General features: G+C 41.7%; 2 protein-coding genes across 3 annotated transcripts in view; both read left to right on the top strand.

Annotated features, from left to right (window-relative positions):
• Window positions 1-1,866: 1,866 nt before the first annotated feature.
• Window positions 1,867-4,362, top strand: MRPS17 (mitochondrial ribosomal protein S17). The gene is made up of 3 exons (XM_037506758.2): window positions 1,867-1,950; window positions 2,460-2,599; window positions 4,006-4,362. The coding sequence occupies exons 2-3, from the start codon at window positions 2,477-2,479 to the stop codon at window positions 4,273-4,275; spliced, it is 393 nt and encodes a 130-aa protein (XP_037362655.1). The 5' UTR covers window positions 1,867-1,950; window positions 2,460-2,476; the 3' UTR covers window positions 4,276-4,362.
• A 3,635-nt stretch (window positions 4,363-7,997) lies between these two features.
• The window catches only part of NIPSNAP2 (nipsnap homolog 2), a 28,755-nt gene continuing 9,859 nt past the window's right edge, over window positions 7,998-26,893 (top strand). Inside the window, exons 1-7 of one of the 2 annotated variants that reach the window (XM_037506759.2) lie at window positions 7,998-8,103; window positions 17,600-17,739; window positions 17,822-17,867; window positions 20,869-20,963; window positions 21,299-21,369; window positions 22,167-22,307; window positions 23,055-23,086. In XM_037506759.2, the coding sequence (XP_037362656.1) occupies window positions 8,012-8,103; window positions 17,600-17,739; window positions 17,822-17,867; window positions 20,869-20,963; window positions 21,299-21,369; window positions 22,167-22,307; window positions 23,055-23,086 (617 nt within the window). In that variant the 5' untranslated portion in view covers window positions 7,998-8,011. The remainder of the gene's footprint in view (window positions 8,104-17,599; window positions 17,740-17,821; window positions 17,868-20,868; window positions 20,964-21,298; window positions 21,370-22,166; window positions 22,308-23,054; window positions 23,087-26,893) is intronic. The other variant, XM_037506760.2, reaches the window with a different exon arrangement.

Genomic DNA, 26,893 nt, shown 5'->3' on the forward strand with positions numbered 1-26,893 from the left:
GTTGTTTAAGCCAATCAACCTGAGAAGCAGAGTAATAAAACTAATTATGTTATTATCTATATGTGCATATGTACACATTTACTTCCTCTCTGTCTCCTTGCCTCACACAACTGGTCAATTTCCCAGTCACTTCACAATCCACTTTCTCTTTTTATTGTCTCTGCTCCAGTTTAGGTCTTTACCAATCCCTGACAAAGCACCCAGACTCTAAATCTCTCCCATCTCTATTCTGTTTTTCATACTTCTAGCACAATGATTTTGAAAACTAGCAAAATTATCTTGAAAACTAGAGAAATGATGTGCCCCCTCTTCCCCTTTAGGAAATACAGGTCCTTAGTGAGAAATGCCTCCTGGGTATCCAGCTTCACCCTGCCACTCTTCCTCTTATCATATATTCTGGTCATACCAGACTCTTATACTACTTAACCTTTACACCCCACAACCTCTGTATATGCTCTCTTTCTACCTCAAAAGCTGTCCCCACATCGCATGTCCCCCTCCCAAGTTATGGCTCCTGGCCAGGGACCATGTATTGACCAAATTTCCATTCTCAGGCTCATTAGGCATGCCTGGCTGCCATTACCCGTGCCTTATTTTATAATTCTTTCCGTCCTCACCTATCCCAATTGTTAGGGGGAAAAGGATGTCCTAAAGCTAATTCCATACAGGCTTTTTGGACTCCACCCCCACCCCAGGCCAAAGCCAAAGCCACTGGAAACTCCAAATCCCATCACCACCAAAGGGAAGGTAGCTGGGACCTGAGGGTGGGCTTAAGAAACCAGGTTGATATAAAAGGCAGACACATGGGCTTTGGGGGGTCCCCCATTTTGGCTCTCCACCAGCTAGCAGCGTCTGGCCAGCTCTGAGAGTGACTTTGGGTTTCCAGGTCGTCGGATCGGGTAGGACACATTAAAGACTTTATTTCCCTATTTTCTCCCTGAGTTGTACATTTTCCTTATTTCCTTTTCCCTTGTAAATAAACCTTTTATTAACCTTTTGTGTGTGCCTGTAGTGGAGTATTAATAAGTCCCTTTTAAGCGCGCGGGTGAGGACCCACAGCCAGGAACCCGTTCAATATCGGGGCTGCTCTATAACATTACTGACAGGGCCTTTTGAGGGGGGGCCCGCTTTGATTTATTCTTCTGCCTCCAATGCCTTGCACAGTCTGGGAATAAGTGTTCCATAAATGTTTGCTAAGTGCTCCATAAATGTTTGCTATTAATGTATGAATAGCTTTTTTTCCCCAACCTTCTTTCACAAGTTGCTAAGATGCTTCAGTGCTCAATTTTGACTACCCATATTTTGACCCTCAAATTGTCTGTGCCAAATAGCTTTTTGTTTTTGGGCCCCGTTAGTGATTTCCAAATCAGAGCCTAACACATTCCCAGTCTTATCTTTCAGAAAAGACATCACCAAGTAGCCAGCTCATGGCCCATCTAACCAACCTACTTCTCTCCATCTCACAGGTCCCGAGACATACCTAAAAAGATACTGGACATAAAAGTCTACAGAAGTTTCTCTTAAAAAGAGGCTGGGATATGCTTAAGTGTTTCAGCCTCAGCATCTAGCCGTCTATCTCCATGCTTGATGAAAGAAGTTCCTCTGATTTGCAATGCCCCGAGCAGAGTCTGAGAGCTCAACGGAAGACGAGGAGACCAAATGGAATTGAAGGAAAGCCTGTGAACCCGCTCGGCCAGCGGCGGAAGGGAAGGTGGAAGCAGCAGAGGTCTAGGTCAAGGCGTCCAGGAGACCCACCCGCCGCGGCCCTGTAGAAGGGGAACGAGCAAAGCCCTGCCCTCAACCTGGTGCCGGTGGCCAATGAGAGGGGCGGTCGGGGCGGAGCAGCCTGCGTGCGGGTGACGTCATCACGCCTCGCCCGTCGCTCCACGGGCTGCGCCGCGCAATTGTGGAGCCGCAGGGGAGTGCGGGGCCGCAGAGCCGCCGGCGTGGGTAGGTGTTGGGTGCCCTGGCGCTGCCTTGTGATAACTCTCCCGGGGCGAGGAGAGTCGGCTGACCTGGGGGTTGTCCGGGAGGAGGGGTGAATCACCCCCACCCTGCCCCAGAGGGACTCGGCGCTCTGATCTGCAGCAAAGCCAAGTCCAGGTCTCCTTGTCGGGGGAGGGCCCCAGTTCTCCCCGCCCGGCCGGGCCGTGAGCCTTTGAGGGTAAAAGGCAGCAAATAATCGCGCTGTTGAGCGCTTTATAGGTTAAACCCCTGTGAGTAAACCCAGTGATAATTACCGTCTTGCAGAAGAGGACCTGGGGGAAGGAAGTTAAAGGTACAGCTTTGTAAAAGGTACAGACAGAGATAGGAGGTCGGGTGTTTAAGGAAATTGCAAAGGTGTAAGCATCCTCCAGAAGGTCAAGGAAAGCTTTCTCAGGACATAGTAGTTTTAGTGACAAAATGCACTTGGTGAGTCATAGCTACCAGAATATTAAACTCTGAAATTTGTTTTTCAGGTGACCAAAGCCACATAATGTCAATAGTTCGTTCATCGGTCCATGCCAAGTGGATAGTAGGGAAGGTGATTGGGACAGCAATGCAAAAAACTGCTAAAGTGAGAGTTACTAGACTTGTTCTGGATCCCTATCTATTAAAGGTGAGGAACATCCCTCTTTTCAGGGGGCGTTGATAAATTACCAACACCGTCTGTGTTCTGAGCAGAAAAACTTTTCTATCCTTAAAGATGCAGTAAATACCTGTGTGTAGGGACATGGAAAGTTCATTTCAATTCAGCCTGATAACAGTAACTCTCTGAAAAGTACTGTGGGAGCAGTGAGCCCAACAACGCGTTCTTTCCAAGTTGTTGAAAGAGAACATCCTGAAATAGAAGACATTTGAGTTGAATCTGAAAAAGGATTTTATCCAGAAGATCATCTGGGGGAGCCACTGCAGCTGTGAAAAGTAGTTTGTTGACTTTTTTTAGTTATGAAAGGAGATGACTTCTACAGCAATGCAATTGATTTGAGCCCAGAGGTTGTCACTCAGTATATAGGCACTCCTGTTGAATGAATGCAACTAGTTGGACCTAGATGGTGAAGGGACTTTTATCTTGTATTTCAAATTTCATTCTATTGTAGAAGTAAAGACAACCTTGGAGGCAGGGATAAGGATGAGAACTGGAGGTAAAAAAATGGGTAAGATTATTAGCAAAAATCTATGATGGAATTGATTAGGAACTGAACAGTCCTTGGAACAATATAGAAGGAGTGGGATAAGACTTCAGGAGAAAGGGATAGAGTCATTTGTTAGATGATCAAGGGAGGCAGGGGGAAGTGCCAAGGATGTTTCTGCATTCAAGGTTGGGCATACAGGTAGGCAGAAGTGCGACTTGTCCTATAGGATCAGAAATTCTAGAGCAAGCCTGAAGAGTGACAGCATGATCCTTGATGTCAGAATCAGAAGACTTCAGTTTGAATACTGACTGTTGTTTACTAGCTCTGCATATTATTTAACCTCCCTCAGCTGGTTTTTCTCATCTGTAAAATGGAAGTACCTGCTGTCCTGCAGAATAGGTGATTCTGGTTATCTGTGGCTTGCTTGTGGTACTTTGAGCCAGGTATGGAACTAAGTGCTTTACGTCCGTTTTACTTTATAATTCTCTCAGTACTTTGAGTGCACATATGGGAGCCTCAGTTTATGGTGGAAAAAATTGAGCTTGATGTGGTTAAGTGGCATGTCCTAATCAAACAGCTAATGGAGAAATTTATAGATTGGCGGGAACCTGCTTTTGTGAAGGAAGAGTTTGAATAATGTAGAGAAAGATAATTGATAGCACAAGGGTACTGAAAGGAATAAACTGGAATGCTCAGGGAAAGGATCAGCTCTGGAAAAGTCGTAGCTGTTTTTTCAAAAATTAAGCACTAACTCTTACATTGGAAACTTCCTTAAATCTGTTATCTTTTCTCAAGTCTCAGCTTATTTTATGTGCATTCTTTTTTCATCATCTGTACTGTATTACCACTTTATAGATGGAAACTACCAATTTTCTTCTTCTCTTAACAGTATTTTAATAAGCGAAAAACCTACTTTGCTCATGACGCTCTTCAGCAGTGCACAGTTGGAGATATTGTGCTTCTCAAGGCTTTGCCTGTTCCACGCACGAAGCATGTGAAACATGAACTGGCTGAGATCATTTTCAAAGTTGGAAAAGTCATAGACCCAGTGACTGGAAAGCCCTGTGCAGGCACCACCTACCTGGAAAGCCCAGTCAGTCAGGAAACCACCCACCTAGCCGAAAATCTGAAAGAACTTGATATCTCTTCAAAACCCTGAAGGTGGAATAGAAGAAGGAGCAAATTTACAAGCTTCCTTTATGGAAAAATAAATTTTTTAACCAGCTGTCCAGTTTCTCTTTTGATGTTTATGAAATAGCTACAGTAAATGCACAAAGTGCTTGTTATAATTTTTCATAAAGGTGTGTGGGCACATTACACTAAGTACGCCTGACAGTCTACTGCATTGTTTAGCACATGCATTGTTGAGAAGATGTTTTGTTTCCATTCAAAAATATCTTGAATTTATATTAGAGCCTTTACTTTGGAAGAAGAAACCTTTTGATGCCACAAACAAATAATACCACATTAAGTGAATACTTATTTTTGATAGTTTATATTTGATTTTTTTTAAATGATTGCCTTTTTTTTTTTTTCAAAGATTTATTTATTTATACAAGCACTGGGTACAGTCAGAAGCGCGGGAGGGTGAGAGAATTCACCAGAGCCAGAGCAGGGAGCAGAGCAGGCAGAAGGACCGAAGTACACTGCTGAGGGGAGCAGCAGGCGGCAGGAGAGTTCTGCATGCCATGTGGGACTCTTGCCCGGCGGCCAGGGATCAAACCGGTGCTGCAGAGGCTGTGGGCAGCTTCGCAGCCCAGAGCTCAACCGCTGCGCCACCGGGGAGGCCCTATATTTGATTTTTTTTTTAAGATTTGTTTATACAAGAACCAGGGTACAGAGCAGGGAACAGAACAGGCAGAATGATGAAATACACTGCTGAGAGGAGCAGCGGGTGCGACAGGAGAGGTCTGCTCATCATGTGGGATGCTCACCCACAGGCCGGGATCGAACCTGTGCTGCAGAGGCTGCAGACAGCTTCACAGTGCGGCACGCAACTGCCTACGCCACCAGGGAGGCCCTGATAGTTTATATTTGAAATTAATTTTTTCTTTAACCAATTCCAAACAATCAAATGCTTGAGAGTAGACCTTATCAGATTAAAGTCTATATTAATAAAAAATGTCGACACACAGAAAATAAAACTTTAAAATTCTGTGTTGGGCCTCCCTGGTGGCACCGGGGTTGAGTGCTGGGCTGCAAAGCTGCCTGCAGCCTCTGCAGCACCTGTTCCATCCCCGCTGCTCCCCAGCCACCGAAGGAGGGTCCCGCATGGCGCGCGGACCTCTCCTGCCGCCCGCTGCTCCCCTCAGCAGTGTACTTCGGTCCTTCTGCCTGCTCTGCTTTCCCCTCTGGCTCTGGTGAATTCTCTCACTCTCCCGTGCTTCTGACTATACCCAATGCTTGTATAAATAAATAAATAAATCTTTAATAAAATAAAATTCTGTGTCACTTATCCTGTATCCTAGACTACATTTAATAGGAGTGAGTTAGTAAAATCTGATACATTGATGATATTGTAGAACTTCTCACTTCTGCATCTGAGTTGGAGATTCTTAGTTTTGTTGAAAAATTAAGGTACATATTTCAGGGCTTTTTGTTGTTCCTAGAAAGAGACTTAGAAGCATATTTTATCTTCAATTAATAAGTGTATTATACAAGCACACAAGTGTATTGTACAAGCAACAGTGACCATAGGCATTGCCCATCCTCTGGGGCTCAGGATCTAGTGCGGAAGATATGCACAGGTGTTGTCATGGCAAACAAAGAAGCACATCAGTGGGGGAGCAATTAGGGTAACTTCCCAGAAGAGATGAGATGGTACTAAAACCAATTCTTAGAGGAAGTCTCCATGACAGGAGATGAGTGGTGTGTGAAGGGCATGTAGGTACAGGGAGGGGAATATAAGGTCCTCAAAGTATGACAGAAGCACATTACCAGGGGTTCTGGAAGTTGGTGAAGATTGCTGATACGTTTTGAAATAGAACTGGGGTAGAAATATAGCAGGAATTATGCTTTAAGTGGTGATGGGCTTTTTACTGTTTTTAGAAGAATGATGTATTACATTTACCTTTCAATAAGAGTAATGGCATCATTGTAGACAAGGACTACAATGGAAGGGTAATGATTACAGGAAAGGAGATAATTACCTGTACAGAGACTGGTCATCAGGCCTCACTTGAGTGCAAGGGAAGGTGACAAAAAGTTATAGATACATGACACTCCACAGCAGAACTCAAGGCTTGGTACCAGGGTGAGTGAGTGAAAGATCTAAGAGTATCCGGATCTCTGGCAGGTAGTGTACCAGAGCCTAGAAGGGGCAAGACACCTATACCATCAGATCTCGGAACAGAGGCCAAACCATCTCTAAAAGCTCAAATATTTTTAATGGTTCCATATACTCTAATGTACCATTTTCGTTTTAACATGAGGTTTTTTCCTGACAATCTTGGTGTAAAAAGTATGCTCCAGGAAGCTGCCTCATTTATTCAGTGGCATTCAGCATCCTAAAATGCACACCTCGAAATAAGAATACCTCCCCTCAGTAAAAAGCACTGGGTTAATGTAACTCCAGAAAAAAACAAAGTAACTGACAAAACTAAACGAAAACAAACCCTAGAAATGTGACTTGCAGAATTGAGGCTACTAGAGGAAGTGGGAGGCTGATAGGGGTTGAGTGGGGAAGGGGACAAGCGACCTAAGGTAAAGGACTATGGGTGCTTTGATGGTGGGAATGGTGTGACATTTCTGAGGAGGTGTGAACCTAACCCCCTAAATCACGTACAGTGTTGTAACTCAGTGTTATCTCCATTTAAAACAACAAAAAACTCTAAATAACGTCACTCTAGAGCAGAATGAGTTGCCTCATAATACAAAGGCAAGGTCAGCAAAGATAGGTCTACTGAAGTTAGATTTCAGAATAGGTTTGAAAGCACATGCCTCTCCTAGGAGAACATGAACAGGTGAGCTCACTGACATCACGCGCTGGGAGAGACCCTGCCCCGCGCTGTGCAGGGCCGGAAACTGCTCTCCACCCTGGGGAGAGCTCCCTGCAGCCTCGCTTTTACTGTATCCCCGAACAGTGCCTGCGTGATCCACGCCTTGGTTTCAGTTGTCTCCCGGCCCAGAGATGTTCGCGGTTCTTCCACTCCTCAAACTCCTCTTCCCTTGGGACTGGGCTGGTGTGCCAGCTCCACTTCACAGTCACCGCTGGTGACCACATGCCCTCCCGTCCGCACTGCCACCCCATTCCGTGAACCTTTGCATTTCTACGCTTGACACACTCGACCCAATCATATTTCTTATCGGGTCCTCATTGGACTGGCACGGATTGCGGGCAAGGCAGGGAGACGCGGTAGAGCCCTCCGAGGCTCAAGGAACGGGCCCAAGACTACCAGAACAACTTGGGTCTGTTCCCATTCGTAGTGCTTTCATCAGCGCGAGCCCTTTTCTTTCTTTTCCTCGTGTATTCACATGCACCGCACAACCCGCGAGAGGTGTCAGGGGAGAAGCCCCCTCAGTGCTCTGCGCCCCACGCCCCAGATTCCCCTAGCAACAGTGTTACTCTTTGCTTGCGGAGCTTCCCAAGGACATTCAAGCCATGCCATGTTCCTTCCGAGCACCCGGCGCTGGGAACCGAGCTCCTCCCGCCAGACTCCCCCGCAGCTTCGCGCGCCTCCCAGCCACCGCGCCTCCCGGCGCCGGGAAGCCCAAGCCCCGCGCCCCCGCGGCCGCGCGCCCTCGCCCCCTAGCGGCGGCGCCCTGCAGTGCAGCCGCTGCGCGCCCCGCCCCGCCCCGCCCCAGCCTCGGCGGGCCCGGCCGGGGGAGGGGTCGCGGCGGAGGCGGCGGCGTCAGCGGCGGCGCCCGGGCGGTGGGAGCCGAGGCGCCGAAGCAAGATGGCGGCGCGAGTGCTACGCGCCTGCGGAGCGGCCTCGGCCGGCGGCCTCCTGCGGCGGGCCGCCCCCGGCAGCCTCCAGCCCGGGCTCCGGTGAGCAGCGCCGCCCTTTCCGGGAGCGGCCGGGGAGGGGCCGCCGCAGGGCGGAGAGCGCGGGGTCCTCGGCGCGGGTCTCCGCCCCGGGCCGGCCGCGCTCCCGCGGGGCAAGGCCACCTGGGCGGCGGCGGGGGCCGGGGACGCGGGCGGCGGGGCGGGGCGGGCCGGAGCCTGGGGAGGGCAGGGGCCGTCCCGGCCGGCCAGGCTCAAGGTCACTCGGGGCGCGGTGTCCAGCGCCGGGACCACGTCCGCCCGCCGCGCGGCCTCGGCCTGCGGGACCTTGACCCGGCTGACCCGGGGCCGTGGCGGAGCAGCCGTCCCGCGGTGGAGGCCGCGCGCCCGGGAGTCGGCTTGCGGGGCTCCCGCCCGGGGTCCCCAAAAGGCCAGCCCGCGCGAAACCTCGGGAATGACAGAAGTGGTCCCACCTACCGCTTAGGTTGTGAGGAAGAAATAAAATCTTTCCCAGTGAACCCTCTCAGCGCAGGGAGAGGGATGCAGTGAGGTCTCCGGGTTCCCCACTTCTTTGTTGACTTGCATTTTAAATTAAAGTAAGTCGTGGATCAGAAGTATTTACAGCTGTCAGCACTTAAGAAAGCGTTGGGTTCAAGTTTTAAACTTTTTTGCTAATCTCTTTGGAGTAAATGTTCGGTTTTCTGAGTTCATTTTTGACATTTTCCGTATTAAAAAAAAAAGCCCATCCTAACGGGTAGATAGATGTGCTTTCTCGTTGTCTTTACGTTGGGCAATTTAAATGTGTGTGTGTGTTTTTAAAAGATTTATCCATTTGTGCATACAAGAGCTGGGGTACAGGCCAGAGGGGGGGGGGCGGTGAAAGGACTCACCAGAAACAGAGATGGGAACAGAACAGGCAGACTGACTGAAATACATTGCTGAGGGGAACAGCGGGCGAGACAGGAGAGGTCTGCCTTGCCATGTGGGTTTCTCCCTGGCAGGCTGGGGCTCGAACTCGTGGTGCTGGGGCTGTGGATTGCTTCATAGGGTGGTGCTTAACCCCTTGCGCCACCAGGGAGGCCCCTGTTTATTTTTTTTTTATAGAGGCATGTTTTCTTTCTTTCTTTGTTTGTTTTCGTTTATACATGCACTGGGTACAGTCAGAAGTGCGGGAGGGTGAGAGAATTCACCAGAGCCAGAGCGGGGAGCAGAGCAGGCAGAAGGACCGAAGTACACTGCTGAGGGGAGCAGCGGGCGGCAGGAGAGGTCTGCGCGCCATGTGGGACCCTCCTCCGGTGGCCGGGGAGCAGCCGGGGATCGAACCGGCGCCACAGAGGCTGCGGGCAGCTTCGCAAGCCAGCGCTCAACCGCTGCGCCACCGGGGAGGCCCTGTTTATTTTTTTTTTAATGCAATAATTAACCTCGAGAAAATACAGTAGGCACTTACAAATGAACACGTAAACCACCTGTTGGTTAAACTCTTAGGATAGACCAAAGGACTTTATATAATATAATTAATTTAATCTTCATGGACTCTTAAGAAGTAACAGGATCTGTGTTTTAGAGATGAGATGGAACCTCAAAGAGAGTAAGTCACATAGCTAGAAAAACGCTTTTGAACTGGAATTTCAATACTTCAGGCCCAGCACCCTTCCTAAGACTGATGCTCAAGTTATGTTCCAAATGTTCTGTTTATGTTTCCAAGTTGGTTAACAAATTAACTGCCTTTTATTTTTATTCTGTTGAGCATCTACTGTCTTTTCACACAGGTAATGTGAGTTCATGAAATTCATTTTTTCTTTCCAAGAAAGATAGCTGATACTGAAGGTGTTCACTCAACATGTTCATCTGAAGTGCCAGAGCACAAAAACTAGTAAACTGGATGGAGATTTGGACCTGGGTAGGCCCAGTACCCCAAATTACTGCTGGAGTCAAATATTGTTAATACTGGAGTTCTTATCTCTGTCCAACCTGTTAGCTTTTTTTTTTTTTTTTTTTTTTTTTGTATTCTCTCAGATCCCCTATACCTTTTGACTGCTTCCTGAGTTCCAGTCAACTATGTGTGCACTGGGACTCAGTCTATACTGAGTTAATTCATTAATTCAAACAAATAGCAAATGTATACTATGTCTTTGAAGGCCTATATAACTGACCTTCGAAGACATTGTCACTCTCCCCAGGAAGTCATGGCAAAGGTGAATATACATTGAATGATTAAAGTAGGTGCTGTGAGACAGAAAAATCAGGGAACCTACGACATGAGATCATGGTGGACCTGTGAAAGAAGAACTTAAGCTGGGCCTGAAGAGTCAGTGTGTTTGAAAGCCCTTAGTGGGAGGAGTCAGAAATACTGGGACATCCCAGAAAAGTCTAGGAAGCTGGAGCACAAGATTGAAGGGAAGACTGGCTAGAGGAGAGGTAGGCAGGAGCAGAGGCCAGCTAATTATAGGCTTTGCAGGCCATCTTAGAGAGCTAGGATTTTATTCTGTGAGTCACAGCAGACATTTTAAGGCTTAAACTTTAGTGTGATACGATCTGATTTACATTTTTAAAAGATCAATCTGAATTTTGGAAAGGGGACAGGATCAAGAGTAGTGGCCAACCGGGCAGGTACTGGTGCCTTTTACTGAGTAATTTGTTTCCGTAGAATTTTGAGTGCCCACCACATGCCAGTCAGTATTGGGAAGCATCGTTGAATGAGGCACACAAGACCCTTGCCATCTGGGAGCTTACTGGTAATTCAGGGGAGGAACAGGGGTCAGGCGGGGATCCAGAGCAGTTTTGAATCTGGTAAAGTTAGAGATGGCAGTGAGATATTCAGGTGGAAAGTCCAAGCCGACAGTTGACCTGCGTGGTACCTCTAGGGTGTTGGAAGTTGTCAACATATAGTAATGCAAAATGTTGATAAATGCTTATATTTACATGGGTTTCATGATCCTGTTTTGTATTTGAAATTTTTCATAATGAAACACAAAAATCTGTGAGATTGCTTGAGAAAGAGTCTAGGGAAGAAGCTGGGAAACAGGCCCTGAGACGTATCAACATTTATAGGCTGAATATGAGAAGGAAAGAACAGCCAGTGAGATTTTGTGACATCGCCCAAAGGGAGGTATTCCAGAAGGGACTTGTTCAGCTGTGCCAGAGGCTACTAGAAGGTTAAGTAAGATGATAGGAAAACTGAATTTGCCTATGTGGCTCTTGTGAGTGACCTTGCAAGAGCAGTTTTAGAGGGGAAGGAGGAAGTCTTCCTGGAAGACTGTTTGCCAGCACACCTAAGCTCTGTTTAGTGCCAGGCCCAGAGTTCCAGCTGCTTAGACATTGTGCTGTCATCTTCCAGCACCTACCTACTTCTGAGTTCTCAGCCTCCAGTAATGGAACATCTGGCAGCCCAGGCCAGAAACCAGGTATTCCCCAAATCCATCCCCTCCCAGCTAGTCACCTGCAAATCTGTCACTTCTACCTCCAGCAAGTCCTGACTCTGCCTTCTTTTGCAACTCCCCAGCTCAAAATTCCCCTAGCTCAACTCTTGACAACACCAGTCTGGATTCCTATGAAAAGTGTGGACTTGAACCACATGGTGAAGGGGATGACTGTGGAATTCTGAGCAGGGCAGTTTCCTGTTAGAGCTCTGTGACATGAACTTTGTCCTAGTCCCTCTTCCCTCCCACCCCAGCCGTGCCAAGAAAAATTATAAATTATGTTTTGGTTATAATTTGAGGCATTTTGATATGGAGTGGCTATTAGATATTATAGAGTTATATTTTTTCTTGGATGTGATAATTGTATCCTGGTCTTGTCTTTGTTTTAGGAGATACTAAAATGTTTAAGGATGAAGTATCAATACTTGAAAGTCTGCACTCTGCTTTCAAATGATTTCATAAAAATAAAAGCAGAATGATTAAATATAAGAAAATGAAAAAAAAAAAAGAAAGAAAATGTTCATAACTTTTACAACTAGATGGAGAGCCTAAAACGAGAGATGAAAGAATAGTATAATAGTGTTTTCAGAATGAAAACCTAGGGAACAGCTCTGTGGCAGTAATGTAGAAGAGTGATTTACTCAGCTAAAGAGGGGGTTTGGTGGTAGGGTGGAGAATGGGGTACTGCTGCTTTAATGCAAGGCTCTTCTTTGGATTGGGTCCTTAAACGGTCTGTTACCTCCACATTCACACACTCCTGACTGGTGGCTGTAGTTCTGCTTCGCAGAATGTCCTCCCTCCCGTGGGCATCTGCCTAGCAATCTGCTTCTCGTCTTTCATGTCATCAGTTTCACAAATGCTTGTTCAGAGACTGTGTCCCTGACTTCCCCCCAGGATAACTTAGACTGCCCCCCAAAGGCCACTGTACATCTCCATTGAGGGGCTCATCTCACCTTGGGCTGTGATCATATTGGTCTCCTCCCACCAGCAGTGGATCTTTGATGAGCAAATGAACAAAGCCCATTGCACTACTGCTGTCCCATCCTGTGCTCTAAGTGTTAAATGCATTTCCTTTCTGTGATTTCCTCCAACTAAACTGTGGTACCATCTTTCACACATAATCAGTACCCATAATTCTTTTCACCTCAAAAGTAACATTTGAATGTATTCCTCCTCCTTCATCCCCACTGCCATCATCCTAACCCAGAACCATCCTTTGGTTCATCCAGTGAGTATGTGTTGACTCCTTTCTCTGTTCCTGGTCCTACTGGGCAGGATAGGCAGCAGGGAGCCCAGGAACCACACTCCATTCACCATATCACTGCCAGGCTGCTTTTTACAGCTAGGTCTCTTTTGGAAACTTCATCCTTTCACAGTGTGCAGGATAAAGCCCAGCTGACAGGCATGGTGCAATAGAAATCTCAGCACCCTGCCCCCCTGGCCTTCTCATCTTTCTAGCCATCTTTTCATACCCTGTTCTCCGGCCTTACTGCACTCTGCTGTTCCAGTATGTGCCATTAGTTTCAGTTTCGTGACTCCATGTCTCTGAACATGTCGTCCCAATTGACTAGCATTAACACCTGCCTTGTCCACCTATCTTGCTTGTCTTCTAAGGCAAAACCAGAATGTCACCCCTTGAGGACTTCTCACTCCTTCCAAGTAAGACAATGGCTCTGAGGCACTGTGTGTGTGTGTGTGTGTGTGTGTGTGTGTGTGTGTGTGTGCGTGCGCGCTTGCGTAAAAGTAAGTCTATAGTATCTGTGGCTGCTGTGTTTCCTAAAGTTTTGTTTTCCATGAGACTGAACAGGCTAGGCTTCTGATTCATCTTTATATCCACAGGGCTTGGCACATGTTTATTCAGTTTAAAGTGTAGTGTTTTTTAAAATGTGCTATCACCTATTCTATGCTCTGTAAAGTGCCACACAACAGATATATCATGTTCCAAAACTGACTGATCGTGTTGGTCACTGTTGGTGAAGAACCACAGCCCAATCTTATCACCCTGACAGCAGTGGCAAAGCTGCTTCTACCTCATTCCATGATTCAACTTGAACAGCTAGGTGGGTGGGCACATTAGGCAGCTTTAGTCACCTGGCAGTGGAAAGATTTCAGATTTTGACAGACAATTGGGGTTAATGCTGGGCCAGACATTTTCATTTGTGAAGACACTTGGTGCCCAAGTTCACACACAAACATCTTTGGTTCTTTTGTGTCTCATCTTCCTTTGCAAAGTATTTCCATATCCCTCGGAATCATTTTCCCATCCTAACATTAATCCCTTTAGTATGATAAATATCTGTTGAATGTTCAGCTGGGGATATTTGTGTTTGGGAGATATACTCTAGTAGTGAAAATATTTTGAACTTTATGGTTAGATCTAGGTTCATATTTTTATTTTGCCATTTCTTAGATCATTGAACCACTTTGAGCCAGTATTTGAAATGTGATAGATAATAACCTATCTTGCTAAATTTTTCTGAGTGTTAAGTGAGATGACAGACTGGTCCCGCTATAAATTTTTGTCCTATGCATTTATAAGAAAAATTGCAAATACTGGTATTAACTTGTTATGTCGTTTGTTTTATGAGCACAGTGCAGATCTTTGGAGGGTTTGAAGAAATAATTGTATTTCTTGATCATTTATGAAAAAAATTGTTGATTTTATGTTTGCATGCTTTAGGTTTGTATATTTGTAAGCTTACACTATTCAGTTTTTATCTGGATTTTAACTATTTGGGGTAATATACTATCACTAGTGTTTCAACTAAAAGACTGTCATAGGGAGAAATTGCTATGTATTGTTTAGTCATTAAAGCAGTGAGTGAATTTAAGGAAAAAAAGCTGTCAGTGTCACAAAATTTAGAGTACTGTTACTTCTAAAGTATCATTGTTGACAAAGAATAGGAATTTTTATTATAATGTAGAATCTGTATTTTCATCTCATAAGGCAATGGGGAATTTGTACATTGTGAGAGTCTGTCTTGCCTTAAATCTCCTTCCTTCATTCTTGGGATTGCTCTTTGTTTTCCTCTTACATTTGCTTGATAGCTGTGTCTTCAAGCAGGCCTGCTGAGCAGATTGGAAATAGTCTGCAGACAGTCATTTAGTTTCCATATGGCCTGTCAGCATCTCAACATTGTTTGGAAGCACTAGATGTGATTCTGAGCATTTATATTGGCCAGTTGGAAATATATCACATTATTGCCTTTTGATTTAGTTAAGTGCAGAAAAGGTCATTTATTTGTGGATCAAAGATCAAAACTATAAAGAGTACGCTGTAATAACCCTGAAGAGGTGATAACAGTTCAGTTATAAAAGGAATTGTACAAAAAGGAATGGGCTACATTCTGTACAATTCCATATATAAGACATCCTGGAGAAAGCAAAACTATAGGTGCAGAGAATAAATCAGTGGTTGCGAGCATTTGGCAGTAGGGAGAATGGGTGACTACAAACCCTTTGAGGGAGTGAAGGGACTGTTACTCTCTTGTGGTGGTTACGTGTCTATGCTTTTGTCAAAACTCATACAATAGAACTATATACCAAAAGAGAATAGATTTTACTATATGTAAATTTGAATTAAAATGAAGAAGGTGAAATAAAAACAACTCTTAGACTCTGACAACAAAGTGGTGGTTACCATACTGGAGCGGGTCGAGTCAATTTGTGGTTGTGAAGGATATTAGAACTTGGGTGTGAGTGCAGTGTGAGGAGGGAAGCTATACTTTTGAAACGTATACGGTATTGTAAACCAGTGGTACATCAATAAAAAAAATTAAAGAAGGTGAAGGAACACAGTGTGTCTTTGATCCCTATTTTGTATATGAGGTTAGGATACCAACCAGGTTCTAAAATTTTAAATCTTCCCTTTCAAGTTTTATATACCTATGTGTCTTACCTATGTGCTTTGCCTATATCTATCTGATTTTTGAACATTAACTTTTACATATTGCAGCCAAGTTTTAAGTGGAAAAATAATGTATGTATTTTGAAAAAAAAAAGTTATTTTAAAATAGTCGTAAAGTGTGTACAATGAAAAATCTCTAGTCCCACAGCATATCCAGTCACATTCCCCAGGTGAAGTCACTATTAACAGTTCATTTTAAATATGTATTTATGGTACTATATTGTGTTTTCAATTTCTATGAAATTTATATCAAAGATATCAACATTATCAGTACATGTAGATCTACCTCATTCTTTTTAATGATGCACATTCTGATTTTGGATATTCCCTAATTGATAACATCCCTGCTAATTTTCAAATTGTCCTTACCAGGAAAAAGCAAACAGGAAACGAAGTAGTAATGAATGTTCTTGTGCACTTGTCTCAATAGCTGCCTGTAGGACATCACCACAAGTGTTAATTATTGAGCCAAAAGGCCTATACAGTTTTAATTTTCATACAACCACTCTGCCCTTTGGGGAGGTTACTAATCCCATTAGCAGGCAGGTGGGAGTTAAACATGTGCCTACAAGTTCATGGTAGTGTGTTGCTTCAGTCATTTTTATCCTCTCTTTCTTTCTCTTCAATTTCTTAGAGCATGAATAGTAGAAATTCAGTTATGAGATGAAAATTAGAAAAGTATGTGTTAATGAGGTTATACTTTTAGGTTTTTGTGATACTTAAAACCTTGATTCTAAGGTTAATTTAGAAGTAAAATCATTTTTTAAGAATTCATATCATTTTCTCTGTATATTTACTTTCACATTTTTTCAATTGTGGTAAAGTGTACATAACATATTTGCCATTTTAACATTTTTAAAATGTTATGTTAGTTTAAAATGTTAGTTAAGTGGGGCCTCCCCGGTGGCGCAGCGGTTGAGCGCTGGGTTGCGAAGCTGCGCGCGGCCTCTGCGGCGCCGGTTCGATCCCCGGCTGCTCCCCGGCCACCAGAGGAGGGTCCCACATGGCGCGCAGACCTCTCCTGCCGCCCGCTGCTCCCCTCAGCAGTGTGCTTCGGTCCTTCTGCCTGCTCTGCTCCCCGCTCTGGCTCTGGTGAATTCTCTCGCCCTCCCGCGCTTCTGACTGTACCCAGTGCATGTATAAACAAAACAAACAAACAAACCAGCAAACAAATAAATAAAGCATGCCTCTATAAAAAAAAAAAAAAAAAAAAAAAATGTTAGTTAAGTGGTATTAAATGCATTTACAGTGTACAACCATGACCACCACCAGTGTCCCACTCTAGAGCTTTTACCTTCCCAAAATGAAACTCTGTACCTATAAAACAGTAACTTCCCAGTCTCCCCTTCCCTCCACCTCTGACGATCACGATCACATTCTACTTTCTTCCTCTGTGAATTTGACTATTCTGGGTTTCCCTGTACAGGTGTCCCCTGCTTTTTGAAAGTTCGCATTACATCATTTTACTTCTAAGAAAGGCCTATGTAAAAAGAAAGAAAGAAAGACCGACCTATGTTAGCCTGTTTTTACTACCTGAAAGAAATCTAAAGAAAAATTTTTGTGACAATGGTATTCAGTGTTTATTTTGCAGCAACTGCTATAGAGGCAGTCTGCCCGCGACTCCCACTACCTGCCCCCAGCAGCAAGATTGGCCCTGCTGAGTTCTTTCCCCAGTAGCTACTTAATACGGACTGTATTTGCTATATGCTAGTGTTATTTTATGTTTAAAATATTATGAGGTAAGATTGGTAGATTATCTTGGGTTTCTGGGTACACTTATGTTTTTTTTTCCATATAAATTAATGGTAATTACTTCTTCACCACAATTATGCCATTTTGATTTACAGAAAGTTTCATGGGAATTCCCTGCTTTTGATAGCCTCAGACACTTGTATATTTCTCTTTCTATGTCAAAAATTGCTTTGGAAAAACATATAGTAGGAATTGTAAAGGTAAACATGAACGCTTTCTTGAGAATGCCACAAGTTGCTTTTACACTTTGCTTCTGCTCTTTGGAATGCATACTATGCTAGTAAAAAATAGTCACCTTGTGATAGCCCACTTTCTAGAGAAGTGCCTGGAGTAGGTGCTCAAGGCATGTTTGCTGAACAGATTGATAAATTCATAAAAGCAATATACTGTGTGACACCACAAAAGACCCTGAGATCTTTGTACCTCTGATTAGACTTAGATTTTTGTATTTGTTATTCCATAGGAAATTGACATCTTCCAATAACAGACCTCGAGAAGACAGCTGGTTAAAATCCTTATTTGTCCGGAAAGTTGATCCAAGAAAAGATGCTCACTCTAATCTCCTAGCCAAAAAGGAAACAAGCAGTTTATATAAACTACAGTGTGAGTGATAGGTTTGTTACCTTCATAGTTGACTTTTTTACCTTTGTTCATAAGTTTATCATTGAATTTTCTTTTGTTTCAGTTCACAATGTTAAACCGGAATGCCTAGACGCATACAACAAAATTTGGTGTGTATACCAAACTATCCTTTACATGGGGGAAAATAATGATTTTACTATTTGTTGGTTCAGCTAACACTTGACAGAGTGAGATCTTTGATCCCCCTCCTTAAAGCTGAATGTTCAGAGGCTCTTAAATTGAGTTCTGTACAGGATTACCAAGGGCTTTTGGATTTTAGGCACTCATACAGCTAAATCATCACAGCTTATCAAATTTTAGACTATTACTAGAGTCAGGGTTGGAAGGAACCTTGCACTGCCATCTTGTCCATCTGCTCATCCATGCTTGAGTCCTTTCTAAAATCCTTCCTGACTGCCTATGCTTAAATACATTCAGACATTCCACCTGTGGACAGCTTTGAGTGTTAGGAATTAGAACTCACTTCTCTGTGACTTCCGTTGTTTCCAATTTTACTGCTAAGTAAAAGTGCCACATGAAAGTCTTGTATATATTTGAATATAGTTGCCTTTTCTTCCTATATCTTCCATCCTCCAGGATCCAGGTCTCTTCAGCAGATTCTCATATGATGTGAGATCAATAAACTTTAAGACTAAAGAGAGAATTAAGTGTATTGGTTCTTAATTAAGTTAACAGAAATAGTGTCTTAATGATCAGTTGTGAGCAAAAATATTTTTAAATATTTGTACCTGCTACTTTCATACCTGCTACTTCCATGAGAAAGTAAATTATTTTGTCACATAGTCGACATAATTGTCAAAAGCAAAAATCTTGTTTTATTGTTTTATTTTTGAAGGTGGTTTGTGAAGTGTAACTTCAGCATAGAATTTCTTGCCACTGCATATTTCTCATTATTAAAAATGCCCTTAAACAAAACAGATGCTTATTTCTAAATCCTTTCTTATAAAATAAAAAATTTTCTCTGTGCTGATGTTTCCCTGCATTATTGTTCCTGCCCTGTTTTTATCACTTCATCCCCTGTCTCAGATTTCTGTCTATCCATATTCCTATTTGGATGTCTTGCTGTCACTTCAAACTCAATCCATAGAATCAACTCACTCTTTCAAACTTACTGTTTGTGTCATTCATCATGGTTTTATTTAACCCTTACCTTAGTTCTTTGTGATTAATTAGTCACAAGGACTGTACATTCTTCATTTGATGTGTATTTTAGCTTTTTGCTTATTTCATTCTCCATCTCCCTCTTCAAGTCTGTCAAGTCCCATTTCTAAGTAGCCTCTTTTCTAATGGCCTTCCTAGGCTCAAAACCGCCCCTGCATCTCCACTCCATCCTACAGTCCATTACCCAAAAGTTTGTCAAATTGATCTACTTGAGTTCTGTTTTCTCATTCATCATTTTTTTTTCTTTTCTCTGAAACTTTCAGCAGCAACCTGTTTCCAGTACATAAAGACTTAACTCCTGCCTGGTTTTTAGGGGCCCCAATAATGAGGTTCTGCCCAACCCATCCAGTTCTGGGCACAAGTACTACCTGCCTTACAACCTCCATTCAGGTAAGGCCAGGGCCTCCAAAAGCAGGTTTGGGGCCCCCTACAAAAAGAATTGGCTACAAATTCATATATAACTTTGTAATGGTGAAAAACCTAGACCCCACTGTCAGGTCCCAACTCCTTTCTGGATACTTCCTCTCTCTATAGGCTTCCTTCTTCCACATTGGCTCCAATCAGGATGGTCTACTTACTGCTTATGTTATGTGGCAAAAAGGAAACCCATGTTCATTTCCCTAACATAATCCTCCTTTCCTTATCCCTGGTTTCCATCAATCCCATGTTACTTCTGAACATGGATTATACATCAGGTACATTTAATATCAGATCTTAATTTTAAAACTATATGCCCCACTTCATATAAAATAAAATATTAAAAAAAAATGCCACACTTCTAAAAATACATATGGTGTGACACAGGGTCACAAAGACATGGGTTTCCAGTTATTTAGGCAGAAGGCCACTCAAGTTTTCTCTGTTAACACTTCATATATACCCAGTCTTGGTACCCCAGCATCTGGGAGTAATCATTAGCTTAACATTACTCAGTGTCAGCAAATTATTTCAAAAGGTTCCATATCTGACCCTTGATATCCCTTTGCATCCATTGTTGAATCTGTATTGTACTTTTTTCATATAATTTTTCTATTAAAAAATGCAGGCTTTAATTTTTCACTTGGTGACAGTTATGCCTCTTCCCTTGCCTTTCCCTCTATGTTGGTATCTGTACTATAGGAAGGTTTCTGTGGAACCAAACTCTGGAACCTGTGTTAAATTAATACACTGCCATGGCCTGTCACTGCACCTGTACATTCATGTGAATGAGTTAGATGGTGTGTTTGGTTGGGATTGTGGATACCTCTCAAAGCCCCTCAGCTGGTTGAATTGAGTAGAACCTAATTTATGTTTCATGTTGTATCTTTAAGTTGGCTTCTTCTGCCACACTGATGCCCTTCAGGACTGTTGGGTTGGGTTGCTTTCAGACTGTGTTGTGTTCTAGTTCTGTCTTCTCCTTCCTTAAGGCCAACTTGTTCTCTGTCCCTGTACCTCTGCCTGCTCATGCCAATTCTGTTGTCCTCCTATCTTAAACATTACTTTCTTCTTTTTCTTATTTCTTCCATGCTCTTTTTCTACTATTCCCATTTCTCTCATTCTTCCTGTCTTTGGAACCAGCAGACCTTAGCTTTTAAAAACATCACCCCGAGTACTTTTTTGTTTCTTGAAATGGCCAACAGTAGGCCCATATTTCCTGGAATCTTGGGACCTTTGGCTGCTTCTTTATCATTTTTATCACCATACCTGAGTTGCTTACAATTTTTGCGGATAGCTAGGGTATCAGAATCTAAGCTTCTGATAAGTGAAACTATTAGAGTAAAACAGAATTCAGCTAAAAGTTTAATTCTGCATGTCATTTTCTCATAAATAGACTGAGAGGTCAGTTTTCAGAACACAGTAGAGGCCCTTTTCCTGTTATTGATCATGTGTTTTCCACCTGGTAAAATTTTCTTGGTTGTTTAATTAGTGTTGCTATCTCTTCTCTTTAAGTCAAGAGGTGTTACCAAAGATTCATGAAGATAAACATTACCCTTGTACTTTGGTGGGGACTTGGAACACGTGGTATGGCGAGCAGGATCAAGCTGGTAGGAAGCAGAAGTCTTTGGAATAAACAATGTTCCTTAAGCCTTAACTGTCATGACTTAAGTATTTTTAATGTAATGCTTGTTTTTATAATCAAAGTTTTACAAATCTCAGTCCAGTTTTATGGTCAGTGTCTCCAGTAATATATTGCAAAAACTTTTTTATTACTTTAAATGTTTGCATCTGTTCTTGAAACTTTATGGTATAACTTAAGGGCCAACTCCTGCTGCATTACAGCTTTATACTTTGTTAATATTATTTGGCATATCTAGAATATTTTCAAGGTAAGAGTATCCCAAAACTTTAAGTGTATATTATCTTTTAAAATATATTTCAGTTCATCTCTGGAGGTATGAAGGAGGCTATCCAGCCCTCACAGAGGTCATGAATAAACTCAGAGAAAATCCGGTAATGATATTGTTAAAATATTTACTTATTCAGACTAATATAATAGATGTTAGTATAGAATTAAATAACTCTTTTCTGTCATCAGCTTTTGTTAGTATCTATTAGTGTTTGTAGTAAAAATGTATTCTTTGAAATCTTGAAGTTGTATTTAAACATAAAGTAACCAGTTGTGATACTATCAAAATAACAGTTTTCATTGCAAAAGTCAGTTGTATTTTGAAACTTACGAGCTGGTACTTTGAAACCAGTTAGCATGGTAGACATAATCAGCTCTGGGTTACCTAACATACCTACTTCAGGAATTGCCAGCTACGTATTCTTTACTTTTGTCTGACTTTGTTAATTCTCCCTTCCCTTTATTAGTAGGGGAGAATTTTAATGAGACATTATTAGAAAAGAAAATCTTTTGTGCGGCCTCTTAGTCCAAATAGGAATGGCTTTTGGGCTAGCAGATATCTGTAGTCTCCATATTACCTCTATTAATACATTATCAAACACTGTTAGGAGATCTAAAGACAAAGTAAATTAAATTTGTTTACGTTGTCATTTAAGTAATTATGATGACCATGTGGTTTGTCATCTACACATAAACACTTTTGAGATTGAAAGGAAATGCTAATAGTCATTATATGGATTCAACAGGATATGAACTGGGATTGTTTTGTGCCAATGAGGACCCTATTTATAATAGTATTCTACTCTAGGAGGTACATAAATATTTCATGGTAGGAACATAAATGTTACTAAAGTAGCTTTATATATAAATGTTAGGTTTCATGAACATTATTTTCACTTAGGAATTTGTGGAATTCCGTAAGGCAAGAAGCAACATGCTTCTCTCTAGGAAGAATCAGCTGCTATTAGAGTTCAGTTTCTGGAGTGAACCTGTCCCACGATCAGGACCTAATATATATGAACTCAGATCTTACCAACTCCGAGTAAGTGCTTCTCATTTCCTTTTTCCTTTTTTCTTCATTCTCTTTTGCTAAGCTCTTTAGTTTTTATAATTTTCTATTTAACATTTGTTATTTGACATTTTTCCATATAGTGTTTTTGTTTTTAAAAGGAAGGACCTATAAGGCAGGATTAGGTACAATATATAGCATCTGTTGAATTGAACCAGAGCAACTAGTAAAAGTGTGACTGCTGAATAAATTGTAAACACTGTAAGAGTAAAATGGAATAATATTTTGTTAGACTTTCTAGATGTTTCTTTACTAAGGGACTACTAGAAAGAAGACTCTAATAGCAACGTTATTTTTTTGGTAACATTATTAAAAGGGGTGCGATCTAATACCATTATACTGGAAAAAAATAAAGTTAAATTTACTTAAGTTGAAATTTTCTTAAGATTTCACAGTAAAGTCTAAGCAGATACCAATAATGTAATCACAACTTTAGTACATCTGGGGCATTGTTCTAACTCTGTTTTGATAACTATAATTGGATGCCTTCCTCTTACATTGTGTGTATGCTGTCTTATATGAACCCATAGAATATTACTTCCATTGTGCATAGGTGTGAACATAGTGAAAAATATTATTTTATTGCATTTCTTATTGTTTTCTGTCATATTACTAAAAGTTAATGTTTAATTTACCTTTGTCATTTGGTATTTTTTATACTGCTATTTCCATATTTCTTCACAGAAGAACTAACAAACAAAAATCTATGTATCTTTTCAGCCAGGAACCATGATTGAATGGGGTAATTACTGGTGAGTATATTTCCAAATGGAAAGTTTGTAAGTTCTTATTCATATTGTAGGCCATAGTGTGGTTCTAGGAATAAAATCAGCGGATAATGCCATGATTCAATAGTAGACTATTGTTTTGTTTGATGTTTTTGTTATGAAATTTTTCAAACATAGGCAAAACAAGAGAGAGAATAATACCATGGATTCCTCCTTTTGTACCCATTACTTAGCTTCCATAATTATCAAAACATGGCCAATCATAAGTCTAACTGCCCCAACCCAGATTATTTGGAAGTAAAACCCAGAAGATATACTGTTCCACCCATAAATATTTTACTGTCTATCTCCAAGACCTAAGGACTCTTTTCTTTTAAAAAACAAACAAACAAAACCAGTGTTGCATTAAGGTTATTTTATACTTCTTAGATACTGTCTTTTCTGAAATGTTGCTGTTGTCACATAAACACACCACAATGTTACCATTGCTGTTTTTTATCTTCTTATTTTTAAGTAGCAAAATACCAGTTTTTCCCCAAACTGATCTATAGATTCAACATAATCCAAATCAAAATCTCACCAGATCTGAAATACAAAGGACCCAAAACAGCTAAACAGCCTTGAAAAAGAAGAATAAACTGGCGGACTCATACTTAGCAGTTTCCAAACTGACTACAAAGCTGGAGTAACTGAGACATTATGGTAGTGGCATAAGGATAGATCAGTGGAATACAATTGAAAGTCCAGAGATAAATTCTCACATACATACGCAGTTGAATTTTGACACATACACTAAGGCAATAACATGGGGCTAAAGGGTGCTGAGACAACTGGATATCCTTGCGGAAAGATAGAGACCCCTACCGCACATTAAATACAGAAATTCACCAAAAATAAACATGTAAATAAATAAATAAATTGACATGTAAGAGCTAAAAGCTTTTAGAAGAAAATATAGGAGAAAACCTTTGTGGACTTGGATTAGTCAAAAAATGCTAAATACAATGGCAAAACCATAATCCATAAAAGAAAAGAATTAATTATAATTTGTCAAAATACTAAACTTACATAATTCAGATTACATCATTTTAAAAATAGTTTCACTTTTGCAAGATAAAAAAATTCTGGAGATCTGTTGCACAGCAGTGTGAATATACTGGGCACTAAACTACAATTGAAAATGGTTGAGGTCAAAATGGTTGCAAGAGTGGAAGGGGAAGGAAGGTAGAAGGAACTGGTAAAAAGGCTCAGTTTAATAATGGTGTATGGTGCTAGAACTTTGGTGGTGGGTATAGAGTAGTGTTAAATACATTTATCAAGGTACAAATAATACTACTGAAACATGGTATTATAAATCAATTTAATAAGAGATGATTACTAAGAGGTTACAGAAAAAAAGAATAGTTGATGTTAATTTAATGCCTTTTTTTTTTTTTAACTACAAACAAAATTCACACAATTTAATGGGCAAAGGATTTGAATAAACATTTCACCAAAGGAGATATATAATGCCTAATGAGTGCATGAAAAGGTAATAAAATGGAAATGCAAAATAAAACAACGATGTTACTACTTTACACCCACTAGGATAGACAGATAATAATACACAGTGGTGAGAAATTATAAATAAATTGTTATTTTCATATATTGCTGGTGAGAATGTAATATGGTCTGGCAGTGCCTCAAAATGAAAGCATACATTCATACACACTTATCTACGATGATCATGGCATTTTTCATAATAGAAAGAGAAAACAACCTAAATTCATTGGATGAATGGATAAACAGTGGTATGTCCACATAATGGAATATTATTTAACAATAAAAAGGAATGACCTCACATGCTACAAACCTGGAACCTCAAAAATATACTCTATGAAAGAGTCCAATACAAAGGACCACATATTCTTTCATTTGTATGAAATGTGCAAAATAGAGAAAAAGAGTAGTAGTAGTTACCTGGGTCTAGGGGTAAGAACAGTGAAATTTTGCAGAAGAAATCTTTTGTTAGATTGTGGTGATAGTTGTACAAGTCTATAAATTTATTTAAAATTATGGAATTGTATACTTTGGTGAATTTTTTTAAGTGAATTTTATGATATACCTCAATAAAGCTGCTAATGACACACCACACAAAAGAGAATTTATATCACAAATCCAAGGATGGTTCACAGTGAGGAAATTGATTAATATATACAATTAAGACTCGGATTATTGTCCTACACACATGCTCTCTGAAGGTGCTGGCCTTGGCACCCCCATACACATCACTTCTGTGCCTCCATTAGAGCATTAATCACATACCAATAGAGTCATCTGTTTCTAGTCTGCAACTCTACCTTTAAGGCCTGTCATATCTTGGTGGTCAGTAAATGCTGAATGGAGGGATGAATGTATGGAAGAATCTAGTGGTACATAAGAAATAAGAGGTCAGTTGTGGTTGCCAAAATTTTAAACAGTCTTTAGGGAATACATTTGTGCAGTGAAACCTTATAAATCTTAAAAACATCAAGTTGAGAACTAGTTAAAAAGGAGTATGTTCAACATGGTATCTTTTATGTAAATTTTTTAAAGATATAGCAAGTGTTATATAAATAAGTTATATGTAACAAGTTATATCTTTTTATAACTTGTTCCTGAATACTTGCAAAAGAAGTAGAAGTACAAAGCTATGAACAGGAGACTCATCTTCAAAGAGACTACTTCCAGAATGGGGGGCCGAGAGCAATGGAAAGGAGGAGGAGGAATACAAAGGGACCTTCACCTTTCTCTTTATTCATTTCTTTTTTTTTTTTTTAAAGAGGCATGCATTTTATTTATTTGTTTGCTTGTTTTTGTTTATACAAGCACTGGGTACAGTCAGAAGCCTGGAAGGGTGAGAGAATTCACCAGAGCCAGAGCAGGGAGCAGAGCAGGCAGAAGGACCGAAGTACACTGCTGAGGGGAGTAGCGGGCAGCAGGAGAGGTCTGCGCGCCATGTGGGACCCTCCTCTGGTGGCTGGGGAGCAGCCGGGGATCGAACCGGCGCCGCAGAGGCCGCGGGCAGCTTCGCAACTCAGCGCTCAACCGCTGCGCCACCGGGGAGGCCCTCTTTTTTTTTTTTTTTAAAGACTTATTTTTTAGGCCAGAAAAGGGGGAGTGGGGGAGCTGGTGAGAGGATTTACCAAAGACAGAGTGGGGAGCAGAACAGGCCAATCTACTGAAATACACTGCTTAGGGGAGCAGCAGGTGAGACAGGAGAGGTCTTCTGTGCCATGTGGGATGCTCACTGGCTAGATCAAACACTTGCTGCAGTGGCTGGTGATAGCGCTGAGAGTTTAACCCCTGTGCCACCAGGAGGGAGGCCCTCATTTCTTTTGGATACCACTTTACACCCACTAGGATGACTGTAACTAAAGAGACAGATGATAATACTTGTTGGTTGAAGATCAGAAGCAAATACATAACATAATCTAAAGTATTAATGTTTTAAAAATCTATTTGATTAGAATTTTTGAAATATTTCATCATTTAAAATAAAAATCACCAGCCTCCCTGGTTGCGCAAGGGGTTAAGCACCGCACTGTGACACAATCCGAAGCAGGCAATCCGAAGCCTCTGCAGCACAAGTTCGATCCCCGGCCAGCCAGGGAGCAACCCACATGGCGCAGCAGACCTCTCCTCTCTCGCCCACTGCTCCCCTCAGCAGTGTATTTCCGTTAATCTGCCTGTTCTGTTCCCCCCTCTGTCTCTGGTGAATCCTCTCACCCCTCACCCCCAGACCTCTGAACCTGTACCCCAGCTCTTATATGCATAAATAAATAAATCTTTTTTTTTTTAAAAAAGGATTCT

Source organism: Talpa occidentalis, unplaced genomic scaffold (assembly GCF_014898055.3).
Source record: "Talpa occidentalis isolate TD23 unplaced genomic scaffold, MPIMG_talOcc4v2.1 talOcc4.12, whole genome shotgun sequence".
In the NCBI taxonomy this organism is placed as follows: domain Eukaryota; kingdom Metazoa; phylum Chordata; class Mammalia; order Eulipotyphla; family Talpidae; genus Talpa; species Talpa occidentalis.

Coding starts and splice junctions, on each gene's coding strand:
- MRPS17 (XM_037506758.2), top strand. CDS start 2,477: ATGTCAATAGTTCGTTCATCGGTCCATGCCAAGTGGATAGTAGGGAAG. Junction 2,600..4,005: donor TGGATCCCTATCTATTAAAG/GTGAGGAACATC, acceptor TTCTCTTAACAG/TATTTTAATAAGCGAAAAAC.